The sequence below is a fragment of the Sodiomyces alcalophilus genome, assembly GCF_042370955.1.
Source record: "Sodiomyces alcalophilus JCM 7366 unplaced genomic scaffold ACRALscaffold_4, whole genome shotgun sequence".
In the NCBI taxonomy this organism is placed as follows: Eukaryota; Fungi; Ascomycota; class Sordariomycetes; order Glomerellales; family Plectosphaerellaceae; genus Sodiomyces; species Sodiomyces alcalophilus.
In genome coordinates this window covers 10176-30079 of record NW_027263535.1, presented here as the reverse complement: position 1 = coordinate 30079, position 19904 = coordinate 10176, and the positions used below count along the sequence as shown (strand labels likewise).

Here is a 19904-nt window from a genome sequence, read left to right as displayed (position 1 = left end):
TGGCTCGACACGATGTATTACATGTACTGCGTACGTCGTTAGGCTCAAACGGAATAAAAGATTTTCCGTGCCCAATTATACAGACCGCCTTCTTTCCAATAAAAGTGGACGAAGTCAACAAAGGTGGTGAGTAATCATACCACTGCGTGCCTCATAGATAATTGCCAAGTACCTAATTACGAGACGGCTGAAACGCCACCTATCTCCGGGAAAGATCGTCACTACGAAGTACCTAGTCAGAAACCTAAATTCCGTTCCGTAATGTCTTGTTCGTAATGACTCCGTACGTTGTACGGAGTAGATCTGCTTTTCTCGCTCCTCTCCCTTCGGTCCACCTTATGTTTGTCTCTCGCTCCGTGGGATCCTAATCAGAATGCTGCCGAGCCTTGCCAATGGTCGCTTGGCCGTGATCCCGGCGGTTTGCGTCTTTCTATTACTCGGCTTCCTAGGATGGACGCATTATCGACGGGACGGCCGCGAATTCTTACGGTGAGTATCTTGATTCTGCCCCTTCCCTCCCCTCTGAACATTGAACCAACACGGAAAAGCCGGAGGCTTACGGTCTTACCAACACCCAAGCTCGGGAGCCTTACTCGGGTCACCGCCATCATCGCAGCTTCGGCCGCTCCACTCGACGGTGCTTCGCGATTTATTTTTCCAACAAGTGTCTAATCCGTCCATTAAAATTGATGAGCCACGATATAAACCTTATGGAGCCTTTGAGTGGGCTCTTCCTACCAAGCCGAATTGGACTGAGCCGCTTGGAAAGAACCTTTGCATCCTGGATCTGGACAGTCGCCCGCTCGACACCGACGGTCACATTTTCAGCTCCAAGCCGATGAATTGGACTAATGCTGAGTCTATCCATGGCCCGTCCCTCGGAATTCTTCAGCACTGGGTATATGGTAAGATATTCTCACCCCTTCTCCCTGCCCCATGTCGAGGAGGCATTGCTTCTCCGAAAACCCATCTGACCTAGAAGCACAGCCAAGGTGCATGGCTACGCGTACTACTTTGTCCGGACGGGTGAATTTGAGGACCGCCGGGCTTCATGGAAAAAGCCGTCAATCATTGAGCGGATGCTCCAGAAGCACCGCGTCTGTGTCTTCGTGGACTCGGATGCTATTTTTAATCACCTGGACTTGCCTTTCGAATGGCTCCTGAATTACTGGGGCATTCGGGATACAGACTCTGTAACCCTCGCCATTGATCCCGATCTTCCACATAATAGGGACGAGAAGGGCAAGCTTTATCTCAACACGGGATTTATTATCGCCCAAAACAAGCCAACGACTTTCAACATCATGCAGGATTGGGCCTCTTGTATCGACGGGGATAAGTACCCGAACTGCACCGAGTATCGAACCAAGTCATTCGGGCATCCCTCCGACCAAGGCGGGTTTGGTAACTACGTGCGATATGACTACGAAGACAACATCAAGGAACTACCTTGCGCTGAGGCCAATGGGTTTCCCGAACATGGTTCGGAATGTCTTGGTACCTTCATAAAGCACTTATGGACTGGGAAGCGCGATCTAATCAAGATTGCTGTTGGCCAGCAAATCCCTGGCGATTTTCTACCAATTTTACATGAGCAAATGCTCAAGGAGAAGGATAAGTTCTTCGTCACCGAGAAACAGGTATTAGGCAGATAATAATATACGAAACTGACTGCCCGGGCGCTTTATATAAAGCCACTAAAGGCATTGGAGCTTGAATAAGACTTGAAAATAGCTCTGTTCACGATGACTAGGAAAGAATAAAGACGCTGTACAGTATATTAGCTAACTAATGCATAATGTATTGCGAAACCACTTGTAAAGGACAGACGACGAACGTTCGTGCTTGGATCTACCCTCCCTGTACTCCCTTGCCGCCAAACTGAATTTGTCCGTGGTGGTATATAAAATGTTGTCTATGTTCAAGGAAACGAGAATATCATATGCCACTGATAGCTAGAAGTATAATCGGTAGTCGTTGTAGACGCAGGCGCTATATCGTGGTTAGCATACAGAGCTTCCTGTTATAGAAGTGGTACACTGATGCAGCGATGTCAGGGAGCGTGACTCGGTTCTAAGACTTACGATGCCCGACTTATAAGCGATAGCATAGCTCTATGTACTACGGACTTTATAAGCTCCCGGAACAGACCCAAAGGTAATATACGAAGAGGCGCGTTATTCCGACTATAGCTCCAATCAGACCCAATCTTCCTACTAATCTCGTTAATCTATAAAGTGTGACTTGTGTTTATTGCGGACTCTGAAAAGATACGAGTCCACGATGTCCAATATACACCTCGTCAGAAGAGGGGTAAAATCACTGTAGTATATCCACACGAAGTACTGATGTATTTGCTCGAGATGCTGACGTATGCGAGGAATGTAACCCATCGGAATTATCGGGGCTTTGGGCAGAAATGCCTGACAGCGGTAAACGGTAAATGGCCTCACGTGTTGCAACCATAGTCCCTAAGACACCAGACAATTAAGGAAGGTCCAAGGATAGCATGGCATGAACTCCAAGACACAATTAAGGAAGGTCCAAGGATAGCATGGCATGAACAAATTCTAAGACACGATCAAGGAAAGTTCCAAGGACAGCATGACATGAACTCCAAGACATAATTAAGGAAGATCCAATGATAGCATGGCATAAACAAATTCTAAGACACGATCGGGGAGGTTCCAAGGACAGCATGACATGAACTCCAAGACATAATTAAGGGAGATCCAATGACAGAATGGCATAAACTCCGGCCACATCATTCATGCGACTCTGCGTACACACGCGGTTGCTCCAACGACCGACTTAGACCACATGCAGTCTGGAGTGTCTGGACGGGATTTACAATTAAGACAATACCGACGGCACAGGAGATAACGCAACATACAGAACCTTTGGATCGGCAAATGTAGTAGAAAGGCTCTATCATAAATCGCCTCTGGGTGTTCCTTGTCGGGTATAAGTATCTCGAGCGCCCCTCTGTCCCTTCACACATAATATACGTTATTATCAGGTCTATATGCCGACTACTTAGTATCAGTCTCAACTTTTATATACCTTAATCTCCTCCGAGAGACGACCATAGTTAAGCACTTCTTCGAAGTTCGAACGTCTAAGCTCAACCATTCGTCATGGGTTCCGTCAGTGCTCCCGGTCAGAAGGTCTGGTTCATTACGGGCAGTTGCTCGGGATTCGGCCGAGAAATCGCCCTGGCAGCCTTGGCCCGTGGTGATGTCGTTGTTGCAACCGCGCTCAATCCATCCAAACTGGCTAATCTAGTGGCCAAAGGTGCCATAGCTGAGCGACTCGACGTCACCGACAGCGACGAGAACCTTTCCGAAGTCGTGGCAAAAGTATTGCAACAAACCAACCGTATCGACATCCTGGTCAACAACGCCGGGTACCTCCTGACTGGAGGCGTCGAGGAATGTAGCCGAGACGAGGTCCAGTCAATTTTCAACACCAACGTTTTCGGCCAGCTTAATGTCATCCGCGCCGTGCTTCCTGCTATGCGTAAGCAGAGGAGCGGTGTCGTGGCGAACCTCGGAAGCATGGGAAGTTGGTTTGGCAGTCCCGCCGCAGGTGTCTACTGCGCGACCAAGGCATGCGCGTCTATGCTGTCTGAGGCCCTGCGGGGCGAAGTCAAACACTTGGGTATTCAGGTCACCTGCATCGAGCCTGGCCATTTCCGCACCAATGTCATGGACCAGGGTCATAAGGTCCAGGCTGCAAATGTTATCGAAGACCTGGCGGAGGGAGTGAACCCAGTCTTGGAAGCCTTCAAGGCCTACAACCATAATCAACCAGGAGATCCAGTCAAAGGTGCTAAGTTGATTGTTGAAGCACTTACTGGAACCGGACGGGCTGAGGGTCGGGCACTTCCGCCGCGGTTCGTGATTGGGACCGACGCATACAAGATTGTCAAGGGGATTTCCGAAGTCAACGCGCAGAACCTTGAGACGTGGAAGGACTTGATAACCACCACCGACCATGATGACGTTTTGAATTAGGTAGAGGCTCTATAATAGCAAAGCTCAAAGTAAGGGTAAGGCAGGTGAAGGAGATATACACTGAATGTCGCACTGCAAATCTCGCGTCAACGATTGAGTTTGAATAGTGTTGCACAAGCAGCGTACAAAGTATTAGATGTCGGTCTGTTGATTCAGTTGACTGGAAATCTTGATCTGTGTGCTAAAATCTAGGGACTCTCTAGGGAGACCTCACATTTCCATAGAGAGACCTTACACGTGACTTTTTGTGGAGCAATGACAAAGCCGCCAAGCTCCCTAAGGTATACATACAATTTATATATACAGCTTGAGTAGATACCTATACCTAACATTACTATCTTTTAGGTTATTCCCGCTATGCCCGCCCGCAGGCCAGAGGTAGTACTATTATTCCTGTGCCCCCTTCCTTCCCTGTACTAGATATCTTAAGGGCCCCTTTTAGGCGGCTTTTGCCTTAAACTATCACCGACTTTAGGGAAATCAAGTAGTGGTGTAAGACCAGTATAACGAACAGTTAAGCGTGTATATTAAAATAAGCATAGTACTTAAGCAGCTCGGTGGCTTTATTATAGCCCTATAAAAATATTATTATAACTAATATAAGCAGTACTTACCCTATCGTTATAAGGGATATTCCTTTTTAGCGTAGTGGTAAAAGTCTGTGATAGTTATAAGCCCGGGTGGTAGTAGTATACTAGTAACTTCCACTGATCGTAAAGACCGTTCCGAGTTATGATTCCTTTATCTCTTTCCTATATTTATTTTATCCCCTGTCCACTTCTGTTATATATCACCTGCTCCCTTACACCTACACCTCGCTTACTTTTCCGTTTTTAAGCACTATGGCCTATACCCTGGAGATCGACTACGCGGTTAACGCTTCGGATATGCCTAAGCTTATGTACTCGAATTATTGGATCGACTAGTACTTTATAGTTAGAGGCGTGGCTTATACGCTAGAAATATGGTATATAATCGATCCGGATAAGCCTAATCAGTCTAACGATATCCTGCTAGAGCTTAATCCTATTTCCGAGTATAAGATCCGCAAGCGTTTTATAACCCGTAGCGGCGAAATCGTTAAGTAACTATCCGATAATAAGGTCGAAGCAGCTCTGCTTAGGGCACTATAGTCCTTGGATTTAAAGAGAAAGGAATACTAACCCCTTACTAGGAAGCTTAAAACGATCCTATCTCTGATCCGGAAGACTAGTAATATCGCCGGTTTCGAGATAGCTGTTTTTAAAGCTATCTTAGTAACGCGGGCAGAGCCGCTTATATCCACGGTCCGCGAGGGTCGCTATACTATTCGCTAGCTACTTAAAGCTTTTAAGGACGCCTACGCTCCTAGCAAGCTCGCTATCCTATCGACTATCCAGAACGACTACCGATCTATTCTACGCGATGCCTAACGCGGAAATACTAAGCCGGAGGCTTAGTACGAAGCTTAGATCCGTTAATTATCGCGCGCTAGAAACCATGGATAAAAGGAGGTGGACGAGATTTTAGTAATCCGCGAGTTTATGCTAGCTGTATATCGCTTTGCGCCCTAGTGGTCCTCTACTAAGCTACTTAAATTAGGCGATTATCGTAGGAAGAATATCTAGCTAGAGATCCTTAATTATAGCCAGTCCTTTATCGATTTTATCTATAATTCGAAGTCGAATACCCGTAGCGGGCTTAGTAGTGTATACTATGCTTGGCGGCCGTTCCGATTAACTAAAGGATAGCGGATAAGGGGGTTAGTGGTCCTATAAATACCCCTATTAGCGCTTACACCGTTAAAAGCCTATGTATTATAACTATTTAAAATACGCGCTTACCGGTAGCTGCCCGGACCCGAAGGTCGAGCTGGATAAGGCCTAGTACGATAAGATCCGAGTAGAATACTAGAAGTTACGCTAGAAGCAGCTCCGTGAAAACTAAGTAAAGTTAGGCTGGACCGCTAGAGCGGATTCGTCGAAAAGCAGTAACTCTCCTACCTATCCAGGTTATATCATCACGGTCACTTTAGATCCCGATATAATCTACGGAGAGTACTAAGCTATATAGGTTTTTATTATTATAACGCCTAGCTTATATCCGCTCTCGAAGAGCACCTTGCTTAATAACTACGGAGCTACCTATCTAGTAAACTCGCTTAACCTCCTTAAGCCTAGCACGTTCGTCCTATTTAATAGCGAATATATCGAGGCCGGCACGACTTTCTTTCCGATCTTAGGCCACGGTACCCGAGTACTATAAGGGATTTTTAACGGCGCTAGAGGAGCTCCGAAGGTGGATTTAACGCTAAAGAAGGTGGCTGTTATTAAAGGGTTTTACACGAATATAGTCTCTAAGGCTCTGCTACGAAGGGTTAGGATTTAGGTCCAAGGGTATAATTACTCCCTACGCTACGGGACTCCTAAAAAGAGCGAGATTTTATTAAAGATAAGCCGTTAATATAACCTTACCTTCCTCGAATATAAGCCCCTTTCTTCGTACTTCTTTTCTTCCCGTTTAGGCCCTAAAAGCTAGGGGGTGATACCGATCCGTATAGACCCTATCTAGCTGCTTATAGTAGTAGCTTACCGACTAGGGCCACGCTTTTATCCCTTTTACGACCCCCTATATCCCCGTATCGATATTAAGAATTTATGGTATCTAAGGGCAGGTTATTTTGGCCTAGAGGCGCTCCGCGCGCTGGTTAGGAACGCCCGAAATATATAGATTTCTGGAACCAAGCGGTATAACTATAAGACCTATAGGACGACCTACTAAACTCGGGTTATCTTACGCCGGAAGTTAGAGAATCGCTTATTATGCCCCTTTTAGCGCGTCCTATAGGATATTAGGGACTTTCCGAGCGGCTATAACGGAGATAGGTAGGCCGTTTTTTTTAGGGATAAATATAGCGGTTAGACCTTCGTTATAACGTTACTGTCCAGGATAGTAGACAAGGTGTTCCGCGTTCTTTTTAGCTTTGAGAGGTGGGTTAAAAGATAGTTTTAGGTTATAATTTATAAACTATGCTCCGATAATAAGCCTAGCCTACTGTCTTTAGGTAAAAAGTCGTGTTATAGGTACTAGAACGGAGTGGAGGGTATAGACCTAGAAACGACCCCCCCTTATACTTATAAACCGAATAGCGGTATCGAACGCCTTATTAAGGAGATTACGGATAAAATAAACGCTATGCTTAACGGCGCTAGTCTCCTAGTAAAGATATAGCCGGAAGCGTTAAAAGTAGTAGTGTACCTATATAATATAAGCCCGTCGTAGCGGCTCGAATAGAAATCCCTAGTCGAATTCCTTTATATCTGGTTTAGGTATAAAGCTCCGATTCCGATTAGAGAGTATACTACCAACCTACGCCCGGATTAAAGCGGCGTCCACGCCTACGGGTACCGCGTATATCTATTAATCCGCGATAGGGAGGTAGGTAGAGATAAAAGGAGATTTAAGGTTAGCCCTAGGGCCTATATCGGGTATCTTATAGGCTATATAGCTTATAATATCTACCGGATTTAGGTTCCGCTGCTAGATAAGGTGATTTCTATACGTAACGTGAGTTTTAATAAGTAGATCTTCTATAAGTAAGATATAGAAAGCTCGGAGGCGCTGCCTATAAGGGAGACTTCCGAGTAGATCGTGTAAATCGAGGAAAAAGACTTATTAAATAATTACTAGATCTTATAAGTAGACCCTTTTAGTATTTCCGAGTCCTATTCTGCGAGCTTGGGGGTGGTAGATACGTATATATAGGCAGCTCTATCCGGAAAATAGAGCGACTTAGCTATTATTAAGAGCAGTATATTATCTTCTGCCGCCTAGTATGCACCGACCTAGTTTAGTCTTTAGACCCCTCGACCTTCCCCGGAACCAGCGTAATTCCAGGAAGTCGAAAGCAGCTTATCTATAGCTACGGCGATCGGTTCTGACCTTTCCGAGGTCCTGATCCTATAGGCTCCTGCGGTCCCGGCGCCGTATATATTAGACCTAGGCCTTTCTCCCGAACCTTATCCGGACAGTCACGACCCGGAACCAGCTCTTAAACCGACTTTAGAGCTGGACTTATAGGTTCACGGGCCTTATCTCCCTAATAAGGTAGTATCTAAGCCGAGTTAGGGACGGGAGGAGAGCCTAACCCTAACCCCTTTAATTAAGTTAATTACCTTTACGGCACTAAAGCCTATATACACCGCGAAACGGCGGGCGGCGCCTCGGCCGCCGCTAAGCGGTCCCCCGCGTAGAAGTTCTAGAATCGCGTAACTAAGGGCTAAGGGTAAAGCTATAAGGATAAATCTATAGACTTATATAATAGAACTAGACGAGGATCTAGTCCTCGCGGGATAATAGCATTTTTTTACCTTTTTAATACCTAATTAGCTCGGAGAGGAAATTATAGCTAATCCTGTTAGCGTTCTAATACTTTATTTAGTGTTTTTGGCGGCTGCTAAGGGTAAATAGGCAGAGACTTTTTCCTTTTCGTTAAAGCCTAAAAGCGATAACCCTATACATCGCGATAACCTTAAGACTCCGCCGAGGCACTAGAGAGACCTTTACTTATATCCTATAGGCTTATAATTTAAAGAAGTAGCTTATCGGGAAGTGAATAAGCTGCTCGAAAAGAAGACGTGGCGAGAGATCCCACGGAACTAGGCCACTACGAGGCTAATTCCCCTGATATAGGTGTTTATATACGTTTTCGATAAGGAGGGTATTTTAGAGCGATATAAATCGCGCCTTATTATTCGAGGAGACCTATAGGTGAGCTCTATAATCGAGGGCACCTATACTGCCACGCTCGCTTCTTAGTCTTTCCGCGTAGTAATAGCTTTAATAGTATAGTTTAATTTAGAAATTAAATAGTTTAATGTTGTTAACGCTTTTGTTAACGCCGAAAAAAATAAAGATAATAAGCCTGTTATTTATTAGTTACCGGATAGCTTTAAGAAGCCCGAGACTAGCTTAGAGCTCGATAAAGCCTTATACGGCCTACGCGATTCTCCTTTTTTATAGTATAAGGACCTTACTGCTATACTCGAATCTATTAGTTTAGTTTATAGTAAGGAAGAACTATGCCTATTCTTTTTAGAAGCTCGCGATGCCTTTATAGTATTCTTTATAGACGATATTCTATTCCTTTATTATCGGGACCGCCTATATATAGCTCTTATAGCTATTAAGGGATTAAAAGATAAATACAAGCTCTTTAAGAAAGGGGACGTAGAGTGGTTTCTCGGTATACGTATTATCCGAGACCGACCTAACTAAAAGATCTTTTTATCGTACGAGTTATATATAGAAAAGATCGTAGCTTGTTTTAACTAGGTAGATCGGAATATATATCCTAGTATACTAATCCCTGCTATAGAGCTTATAAAGCGGGAGGACTAGGCTATACTATAGGAGATTAAGGCTTTTTAGGAGAAGGTTAGCTTGTTACTCTATATAGTAGTAATGCTATAGCTAGACGTCGCGTTTTCTGCTTCCTCGCTCTCTAGGTTCCTGACTAACCCGTTAAAAGAGTATTAAGACGCCGTGGAATAAGCTATTCGTTACTTATACGTGACGCGGGACTTAATAATCTAGTATAGCACGGATTCGAGCTGCGTAACGTAGGCTATGGTGATTATAAGCGACGTATCCTTCGCTGACGACCTTAAAACCCGGCGTTCCTTATAAGGCTATCTTATTAGCCTGTTTAGCGGTTTAGTGGTTTAGAAAGCCTTAAGATAATCGACTATTATAACTTCTTTAACGGAAACTAAGCTGCTTGCTTTATAGGAAACTGCGAAAGAGACTATAAGCTTAAAACGGCTGTTTATAAAAATACGGTTTAACCCCGGGACCCCCTGGGAGATAGCCTGCGATAACTGCTAGACGATTCGACTTATGGTGGAAAAGCGTGCCCGAATTAAGACCAGGCTTTGTTATATTGATATTTAAAGCTTATGGATACGTTAAGAGTATAAGAAGGGAGCTTTTTAAATCGTCTACTTACTAACCGCCGAGATGCCGGTAGACGGGCTCACGAAGGCCCTTAGTTATTAAAAGTTTAAGTAATTTAAAGTATATCTTAACCTAGTTAGCGGGCGATGATTAGGAATTTAGAGTAGCGTAGTAATGGATAGGATTTTATCGGCTAAAACCGGAATAGATAACTAAACCACTCTAATAATACTTAAATAATAATATTATAACCTCCCTTAATAGTAATATTATTACCCTTAGGGGCACCCTTAATAATAACGGCCTTATCGGCCCGCGCCTCCTCTTTACCAGCTTAGTTCTGCTTATTTAGAGTAGAGGGGGTAACACTACGGGAGGCCCCGCTAACCCGGCTTTTACGAGCCTTATCCACTATACCGAAAATATCCTTAATAGCGGTTATTAAATGGTGTTTAATCCTTTTTTTAGGATTAGTATTAGCGGCCGTTACCGTACCGGCTCCTAGAGCGATAGGAGCCTAGTAGGCCGGCTCGAAAATCTCGGGATGCTTGGGGCACTTAAGTAAATCCTAGAATAGGCGTAGGGCTAGGCGTAGACGGTTAAGAAGCTATAAAAGTCAGAAGACAGCTTCTTAATTATAGTCTAGGAGCGAACTTATAGTATTATTAATACTAACGTTAACCTCTTTAGCCACCTCCTTCTTAGTGATAGCGGCGCGGCGGGCTATAGGGACTATAACCGAGGGGCTATGCTTATTAGCTTCTGCTTAGCTTTATTCGATAAAATAACGCTTATTATAGGTGGCACTTATACCCGCCCAAGAAACACTTCTTATAGCGCTTAGTAATGCTATATACAGAGACACACCGAATAAATTTATTATAGCCGGCGATCCAGGCCTTAATATACCCTTCGTAAGGCGTATTAAACTTTTCTCCTATAAAGTCGGGAGGGGGGTTCTTAGCCGAAAATCGCTTTTTAGGAGCGGTTACCGAGCTGCTAGAGCCCTTGGCGGCGATATCGGGGTTAGCGGCGGCGGTGGAGGTGGCGGCGGTGGAGGAGTCGGCGGTAGTAGCGGTATTAGCGGTATCTTTAGCGGCTTTACGGGTATTCTTCTATAGCTCGATTAGTAAGAAGTACTCGACTCTCCTATTAACGATTAACTTACTTTAACGGGCTTAGAGACCCGACCTGACTTAATGGTAGTATTCTTGGTGGCCTTTTTGGCCGGGGTATTGTTTTTCTTAGGAGCCTGTCCCTGTTAGCACTTATATAGCTCTTCTAACCGTTTTCGAGCTCGGCTTATTATAGCGAGAGAATAGAATAAAAAAATAAGAGCTGGGGAAGTGAAAAAATAAAGAAATATCGTTAAAAACCGTTAAAAATCGTTAACGAGAAGGTTATTTAACCAAAAGAACTCGATTTCGGCCGCCGGGCTACGAAAATTATATATAGCGAGCCGCCTACTAACCTCTAGCTTATATTACTCTTAGGTTATTATTCTAGGCTACCTGTTTGCTTTATTCTAATTATCCCTTTCTATTTCTTTTATATTGTTTTTATATCTCTTTTAAACCTGTTTTCCTTTATGGTTTTCTATTAAACGGCTTTTTAAAGCTATTTTGATTATAGTATGATTCTAGCCTAGGTATATTCCGAGTGTTTTTAAATAAATAGCTCGAAATAGGGGGTATGTTATATAACTAAATGGGTTATGTAAATATAGTTATACTGGTACGGCTACGTAGCGCGGATTTGGGACTCCGAGCTCCTGGGCTATTAGCCACTAGAGCTGGTGTGGCTTGTGGATAAAATAGGCTACTGGAAGGGGATTCCTATTGGTTGTATTTAGCCGAGGCATAGCCTATATATAGCTTAGCCTCCTACGAGCCTGAGGTGTGGAATTAAGGCAATCTATCGTATCTCTATAGCTCGGTTCGGTTGATCACAGCTTCTTGTCATAGTTATAAGCCCGGGAGGAACGTCTGTTCCTGTAACTTCCCCGCACGCTAACCATACCGGTTCGAAACACGTTCGAACAACCCTAGCCGAGGAGATACTTTAAGGCATAAGAACGCGAGCCACTAACACTGCTAAGGGCCTGAGGATCCGCTTTTCATCCTGGGGGCACAGTATAGTGATGTATCCGAGATCAGCCTCTAAAGTGCGAGATCTTCCTTTACAGGCTGAGGGGGTGTGTCACAACCAATATAAGCAGTACTTACCCTATCGTTATAAGGGATATTCCTTTTTAGCGTAGTGGTAAAAGTCTGCGATAAATATCACGTATAAGGTCTCTCTATAAAAATATAAGGTCTCGCTAGAGAGTCCCTATAAATATATATTCAAGATAACTATACTAGGCAGTAGGCACTGCTTCGCTATGCTGACATGGAATGGATAAAATGTACATCCGAGCTGCACCTGTTACTAGCAGCAGAACGTCCGGATATATTCCTGTTAATTGTTTAAACGTCCGTTACGTAGATAATCTTGGACATACCCAAAGAACAACTCATGGACAGTCAACCTCAACCGTCTTTGCACCACACCATCACATCCGTATAGCTTAACACCAACTCAAGCTCATTAATACCATCTCAGTTTTCAAGGGCTCCTTATGCTTTACGTAAATTCGCGGCTGAAGTCAAGGCAAAGACCTTGGACGTAGACCACTCCCGTTAAAAGAATATTAATCGTCCCAGGGAGGAAATTCGTCATCCGGAAACTCAGATTCTGGCTCCGAGTCCTCCTTAACAGTCTTGCCATCGTCGTCCCAAGCCATATCATCATCCAGCACCATAGTCTTTCCGGTCAAGACGTCCAACGACTGTAATTGAATTAGCGGAAGGAGATGAGTGAGGATCCTTATGGTTTTAGGAGACGTCATTCGGGCAGCGAGGGCTTCTGCCCGTTCCCGTAAATCGGCTTTCAGTTGAAGCAGTCCTCCGGGCCCGGAACCGCATCGTTTGGAGTGGGAGGCAGCTGTTATACCCGAAGGGTTCAGGGTCAGACTGAGGTTGATGACCACCACGCTCAAACGTAGATTGTCGTCAAGATCGCGAAACTGCAGAATATCAGGGCAGACTCTGGGCATGCGCAGGTGAAGGGTTCGAAGAGTATGAAGGGCGGTGATAGCCGGGCAAATATGGCGGTCTTCCCCTTGCTCTCCTGGTATATCATGAAAGTTGGCAGCTAGATCTAGGACGAGAGTGCTCAGGTTGTCCACTGAGAGTAAGCTTCGTATGGTGGGTAGCGATAGATAATCATTGCGACTGTTGAGGGCATTGGGAGACAGAGAACTCCAGGCTTGTATGCGTAAGGTGCGTAGCCTGCCAGACTGTTGGGTTATCATGGCAAGTTGGGCGAGGTCTTTATCCAGGACCTCTATCCAGGCCGTATCAGGGTCATCCTGGGGATTCTCATCGAACAGGGAGGGATGATTTCCTCTGAGTTCAAGGTCTAGGGCTTTCAAGCTGTGTCTGATCGGAGACGATCTTATCGTTGTCCCGGAGGCAATTAAACTCCGCAATGCCTCTTGAGAAAGTGAGACGCAGCGGTAGAGCGCAGGAAGAGCGAATTCGAACCACTGTTTGCAGACTGTAAGGCGGCCTAGATCCTCGCGAAAAAACGATGAGCCGATTTTATCAAAGATTTGTGCCAGAGTCTCGCGAGGTAATCGTAGGAGTGACATCGTGAGATGTACGTTGTGAGCTGCGGCTGTGATAAAATAATGCGTGTCGAAGACAACGCGTAAATGCTGCTGTGGCAACGCGACGGTGATCCACTATGGTTATATGACCTAGTGGTTATCTTTATATAGGTAAGGTAGTATGTTTTATGGGTGTATATACCGTGTACTGTACTATACCCTATAGCTTCGCTATTAGCGCTGTATGCTATTAAGGATTAAGCAGAGAATTCGCCTGCTCGCTGTACACTATGCGCCTAAACGGCGGTTTAAATGGGTTTTGACGAAGCCTAGACATTGTAGTACGACATTGCTAATGCTATCAGTGCTCGAGTCCGTGTATCAGGTAGGAAGGCGTCACTTACCTCTCTAGCTGCGGACCTCCACTTCGCGCTAACTTAAGGTCTCTATGATGGGCCAACAGAGCATGTTGACCGCGTACGAGGCCTAGGCTGAGAGCAGTTATCACTAACATATCACTAATAAAGTCTCGGAAACCGACCCAACCATGCACTCCGTCACTTTCATAGAACACCTGACTAGGCGCCGGTACGATGGCTTTATGCACACAAATATTTCCATATCACCAACATGCATAAGACATTAAGAGGCTATGGAACGCGAAGAAAGAGCTGGCGCTTATCGCTCGCCCACTTTGATTCGACGATTCAACGGCTTTAAGGGAAAGTGGCCCCTGGTAGGGGTTATTGTCCGTGTGTTGGTTGGTAGCAGGGCTGTGGAGCACTTGGCCACCTGACAACTGAACTATGGCTGTTGGTTCTTTGCGACCGGATTGACAGACCCAGGGGCATAGCCACTTGGCCTCTCTCCCCAGGGGAGGATATACCGCGGACGCGACGACGAAGGGGAGAGAGGAAATATAGCGCTGGTATTCGTAAACACGGGAATATCGCGCTAGGAAGCGGAGTGCTTGTCTGGACCGCGGGATAAATTAAATGTACGCCTTGTTTCGGTCTTCGTGAGGTGGTATTCCTTGGGTCGATGGACTGATTAGAACTACAGGCGGAATACCCAAATGGTACAGTCGGAGTAACACGCCTCAATGTAATAATAAACGGAGTTTACCTCATCGTTACACATTTATCAGCCAAAAACCTCCCGCCAGATCATGTTCATCCATGAAAATTCGCTCAGACACTCATCAACAACCTTGCCCAGCCATAACTGCCAGTCATCCTTGAAATCGCACGCAAACATTCCCATCGAGTATTCCCAGAAGCTCGGATACCATGCTGCTGCCTCCCAGTCGATAAGGACCAATTTACCATCGTCCCGCAAGATAACGTTCTTCCGCTGAAGGTCTCCATGAGTGAATACGGGCGGGTGGCCGCGAAGAACCAGAGGGAATATCCGCCTGTAAAAAGCCCCTTTCCCGTGTTCCGGGAAATGATGTGAAAATTTGTTAACTAATGCATCCAGAACTTCATCCTCTGTCGTGAATGGTCCTGCAGGCACTGGAAGTCGACCTTTAACGTTCGAACAGAAGATGGAATCATCGAAAGGTCGTCGTCCAATAACACCAAAATAGCCTGGTGATGGTATCTGTCGCAGTTCGGAGAAAATCTCTCGGAGCTGGCCTGTCACAGCCGATTTAGAAGACTCGTCCAGAGACGCCCATTTGTCCCGCAAGCATGTCCCCGGTATGAATTCCATGACGATGTAATTGATGGGCATCTGCGTCCCCTGGCGAGAATACATGGCGTAAACAGTGGGGACACGGATGGCGGTGGATTTCTTAACGAAGAGCATATTCTCGCCCTCAAGGAAGCTCACTGATCCTCCGTACTTGACGATAAAGTGTGTGCCGACACGCACAATGCGGCGACTGGGGTACTCGTGTAGAACATGGGGCGAAGCAGCGATTTCCTCGACGCTGGGAAGTGGAGCTGGAAGAAGAGATTTATCTAGATAGAAAGGGAGAGGAACTGATGTCTCTTGCTCCACAGGTTGCACGGGAATATCCATTGTCTAAACAGACCACGATTAGTTCGAACCAAACCCAGATGAAATAAACAAATGATTGTCCTACTATCTTTGGGTTACTTGACAGGGTGTACTTCGTATATATCTGTAACGCGTTCTGCTATCTAAATGGGATCTGATAGTGATAAGAATGGTGGCCACTGCTTTGGAGTTAGGTCTGCGTGAGTAACTATGGGTGGTTATAGGAAAGGAAGAAAAGAAAGAGACCCGTTATTCCGATTATACCACTTAGTTATTCCGACTATAGTTTATATATATAATTATTAGGCATTTATGCCTAAATGCCCCGATATCCTGTTAGGTATATTCGCAGAGCCACGTCACGCACTGCCCCGAATACGGCGGTACTTCTATTGGATGTATTATAGTGCTTTTCCCCCTCTTTTGCCTATATATAGGATATCGTAGACTAGTACTCTTTTATAGTCTGTAATAAACACAAGTCACACTTTATACGATATTAGTGTCCTGATAGTTATAAGCCCGGCGCTCTAGTAAAACGCCTCTATTCCGGTCGATCTAATAGTTCTAGGCTCTGTGCCTCTCTCTTTTAAAGCCCTCTTTTTTTGCCTCTATTCTGTTACGGATAGAGTCGTCTACTAGCCTGTCCGCCTGCCTATTATCACTAACCCCTTTAACTGCCTCTATCTATTCCTCCTCCTCCTCCCCCTTTTCCTTCTCCTTCTTCTACTCTATTTAATTAACTGCCCGTCCACGCCGTTACGATAACCTTAATTATACTAACCTCCTCTAAGGACTAGTATTAGTGGTATCTGCGTATAATAGAAGTCGCCCTATTTAACGAGGTTACGAAGCTTATAGATCCGGATCTTAATATTACTAAATATCTAAAACGCCTCTAAAAGGTTAGCCCTCCTGCTATAAGCAAAGACGAAAATTAGAATTAAAAATATAAGCTATAGCTCTTCGCCTATAACGAATATAAGCAGGAAAAGGCCGTGATAAAGGCCGTTCTGGATTATATCACTACCACCATAGACCGGAGCCTCGAGGAGTCCTTCGCCGATAAAGACGACCTAAAGGAAATCCTACGAATCCTAAAGGCACGCCTTAAGCCTATTAACGCCGCCTAGAGGTTACTTATTAAGCGCTGCTAGGACGATTATATATAATCTATTAGGAAGATGCCTTATTAACGCTGGCTTAATAACTTCAGTAAGTTATATAAAGAGGTAAAGATATATTAGGTTCGCGTAATCGATTTAAAGATAGACTAGCTTAACGGATTTTTTAACACGATCGGATCGATTTCCCCGGAGTGGTTAGAAGCCCGGTTTTCTATAATATTAACAGAAGAAGATAAGGATGATTTACCGGATATCGAGAGCGTTATTAACGAATATACTACTTAGTACGTTATAAGTACCCTTTATATTTAGATTAGACGCCGGGATTATTATTATTCTATATATTACGGGTTAATTACTTAAAAGTATAGTTCCGGTATAAGGCCGGAACCGCTAATTAGCACGCAGAACCGATACTTAGACCTCGCGCTGCCCTTACCGCGGATTCGTATAAACCTAGTAAATCCTGCGCCTCTTTATAGACCTTTTCCTTTCCTTTCCTTAATTCTAGCTAATATTATTATTCGGCCTTACTCGGTGCGATTAACCTATAACTATTATGGGTTAACCCCTTAAAAGTGTAGTTCCGGTATAAGGCCGGAACCGCTAATTAGCACGTAGATCCGATACTCGGACCTCGCGCTGCCCTTACCGCGGAATCATATAAACCTAGTAAATACTACACCTCTTTATAGACCTTTTCCTTTCCTTATCCTTAATTCTAGCTAATATAATTATTCGGCCTTACTTAGTGCGATTAATCTATAACCAGCCGCTTATATAGCTAGAATTCAGTAAACCCCACGCGCTGCGTTAGTATAGAGCCAGATACGAACGCGCTATTAGGCGGCGGCGGTCCTATAAACCCCGCTAAGCTAGCTAAGTGGACGGATAGAAGGATTACCGAAGCTATTAATATAACGCTTAGTCCCTTATAAGAATAGATAGCTTAATAATAAGAGCTGCTTTAACGATTTACGAACGGCCTCGTGAACGCCTAGGCCTTATAGTAACCTACCCCTACTATAAAAAGCTTAATAGAGTGCCTAAGTCGATGGTCGTAGGGTTTACGGATAACACGAATATCGTGGCCTTCGGGAAGACCGAGGTATAGACGCGGCGCCGCCTCGCTACTATATAGGATACCTGCCTAGACTAGGCGGAGGCGAGCGGACTATAATTCGAACCTATAAAGAGTAAATATATCCCTTTTACGAAGTCCTAATAGCCCCTATCCACCCTACTCCCCCTCGGCACCGTATTATAGAGGGGTGGATCGGAGACCTAGTGCTATGTCGTTGGGACATCACGTGACGTTATAGGACGCGCGCATCTTTTTCATTTGTCTTGTATATTATATATATATGGCGACGCCACCTAGACACAGAGGATGCCTATTATCCTATATAATTATTATCCTTTTAACCCTAAGTTTTTACCACGTTTATTATATTCACTTCGTTTAAGCTACGTTGCCCTGATTAGAGTAGTATGCACCTCCAGGAACCTTTTTTAAAGGTCTCCTTGTTATGTGTGTTGTTTTGGTTATATACACTTCGTGGTTTTAAGCACTCCTGTTATCGAAGACTTATCCGAGATTATACTGCCTAAGCCGTTCTGTATAGTGACGGCTTCGCCTTTCTTTAATTAGTGCTCGGAGGCGGATCTATTCGGTGGCTAGGAAGTCCTGATCGTCTAGTCAGGGTAACCGAAAATACTCAAGGGGAGTTCCGGCCTACCTAAACGAACTGTATATTAATTACGGAAGTAGAGAGGGAAGTATACGGCTAAGAGGCCGAGATTAAAAATAAAGCATTAATATTAGAAATTAGAACGGAGATTACGATAATAGCCTAGGAAATCTGCCCCCCCTAAATAGCCTTAATAAGACCTAATAACCAGAAAACGGGGACGGATCCCCCCTACTAAAAATAAGATAAGAACTATAGACAGGGAGATAGGCCCCTACCGCCGATAAGGTAGAGGTAGGAAGAAAAGCGAAAGATAGTTAAGAAAAAGGTACGACGAATAGAATAAAGAATAGATTAACTATAAAATAGATTCCGGATATAGTATAGATATAGACACGGAAGGCGCGCTCCCTTACTAGAATAAGAAAAGCTACGGATATAGACTATTAGGGGCCGTAGAGCCTAGATATAAAAAAATCCTTTATTATAACCCTCTAAGTATAAAATAACGAAGGCGTAGGGTTAACCTTACTATAATTAGGGTAACGAAGGCTTATACGAACGGCGGTGAGTCCCTAGCCCCGAGAATTTTAAGAAAATCTAGTTATATAAGGCCCCGACGGTTAGAAGAACCTATTAAGGAGCCCTAAGATACCGCGCCCTTATAGACCCGGCGGTTAAGTAAACCTGCTAGTGGATCCCGGGTATAACTTAAACTAATCTCCTATAATAGCTGGCGATGCCTTATCCTATTCCTTATAGGTATCTTTATTAGTCTAACTATAGTAGGTTCCCTCCTAAGCCTTAGCGGAGAGTGCTTATATTATATCCTTTAGGGCCCCTAAGAAAAGGGCCCCTCCTACCCCTTATCGCTAAGTGGAATTATCCTTAGACTTATAGACTTAATACACGACTACTTCTTATTTCTTAACCCTTTCTTTTTTAAAGACCCTGATTCCCCTAATCTACCTAAACCAGTAACTATAATAGATTAACCTCCCCCTTTTAATAATATAACGGCCTTATAGTAGACCGACTATCGCGACCCCCCCCTTATAGTTATAGTCTATAGCGACTCTAAGCCTAATAATAATAGCACGTACGCGGCTATCCCGACCCTAGCGACCACGGTTACGCCTAATCAGGGTAATACCGCTCCTATAGCTAACCCTCCTTTCCTGACCGCCTTATTTAGGTAAGGGGACGTAGACCCCGGTATCGGCCCGTTAACGACCGTCTTTTACGGTTAGGGCGCCCCGGTATCCGGCTATAGAGCCGTATCGGCTTCCTTTTCGCCTAGTTAGGGTAACCCGAACCCTAGCGGCGGGCTAGTTCTAACCGTTCCCCCTGTTTCCCCTAGACTAAGCGCTCCCTAATAGGCCTACGCTCCTAGTATAGAGGTCGCGCCCCCTAACGATGTCCTAAAGAACTTTAAGGCGAACCTTATTATAGAGACGCTCGCGGCTATCTACTAGTATAT

The 19904-nt window shown here is 44.7% G+C and overlaps 4 protein-coding genes across 5 annotated transcripts; 2 read left to right on the top strand and 2 right to left on the bottom strand.

The window, feature by feature from the left end:
* The first annotated feature begins 357 nt into the window (after positions 1 to 357).
* ACRALDRAFT_1077016 (uncharacterized protein) lies at positions 358 to 1758 on the top strand. Its single transcript, XM_071018577.1, has 3 exons — positions 358 to 489; positions 580 to 905; positions 988 to 1758. The coding sequence occupies exons 1-3, from the start codon at positions 374 to 376 to the stop codon at positions 1653 to 1655; spliced, it is 1110 nt and encodes a 369-aa protein (XP_070874296.1). The 5' UTR covers positions 358 to 373; the 3' UTR covers positions 1656 to 1758.
* A 492-nt stretch (positions 1759 to 2250) lies between these two features.
* On the bottom strand, positions 2251 to 2935 carry ACRALDRAFT_211460 (uncharacterized protein; the record flags this gene model as incomplete). Its single annotated transcript, XM_071023690.1, has 7 exons — positions 2251 to 2262; positions 2340 to 2448; positions 2481 to 2519; positions 2578 to 2614; positions 2675 to 2753; positions 2791 to 2810; positions 2899 to 2935. 7 exons carry the CDS (start codon positions 2933 to 2935, stop codon positions 2251 to 2253), a joined length of 333 nt encoding a protein of 110 aa, XP_070874295.1.
* A 3-nt stretch (positions 2936 to 2938) lies between these two features.
* ACRALDRAFT_1064559 (uncharacterized protein) lies at positions 2939 to 4235 on the top strand. Its single transcript, XM_071016992.1, has one exon. The coding sequence runs from the start codon at positions 3138 to 3140 to the stop codon at positions 4014 to 4016; it is 879 nt and encodes a 292-aa protein (XP_070874294.1). The 5' UTR covers positions 2939 to 3137; the 3' UTR covers positions 4017 to 4235.
* Positions 4236 to 12109: 7874 nt separating this feature from the next.
* ACRALDRAFT_1094264 (uncharacterized protein) lies at positions 12110 to 15627 on the bottom strand (the record flags this gene model as incomplete). Of its 2 annotated transcripts, XM_071019711.1 has the most annotated exons (12): positions 12110 to 12138; positions 12443 to 12489; positions 12580 to 12591; positions 12680 to 13713; positions 13938 to 13969; positions 14064 to 14088; positions 14144 to 14162; positions 14212 to 14252; positions 14296 to 14406; positions 14444 to 14556; positions 14604 to 14634; positions 14758 to 15627. In XM_071019711.1, 12 exons carry the CDS (start codon positions 15625 to 15627, stop codon positions 12110 to 12112), a joined length of 2364 nt encoding a protein of 787 aa, XP_070874292.1. The 2 variants fall into 2 exon arrangements, with proteins under 2 accessions (XP_070874292.1, XP_070874293.1); XM_071019712.1 differs by lacking the exons at positions 12110 to 12138; positions 13938 to 13969; positions 14064 to 14088; ... (4 more) ...; positions 14604 to 14634; positions 14758 to 15627 and having other exon boundaries at positions 12424 to 13147.
* Between the last annotated feature and the right edge of the window lie 4277 nt (positions 15628 to 19904).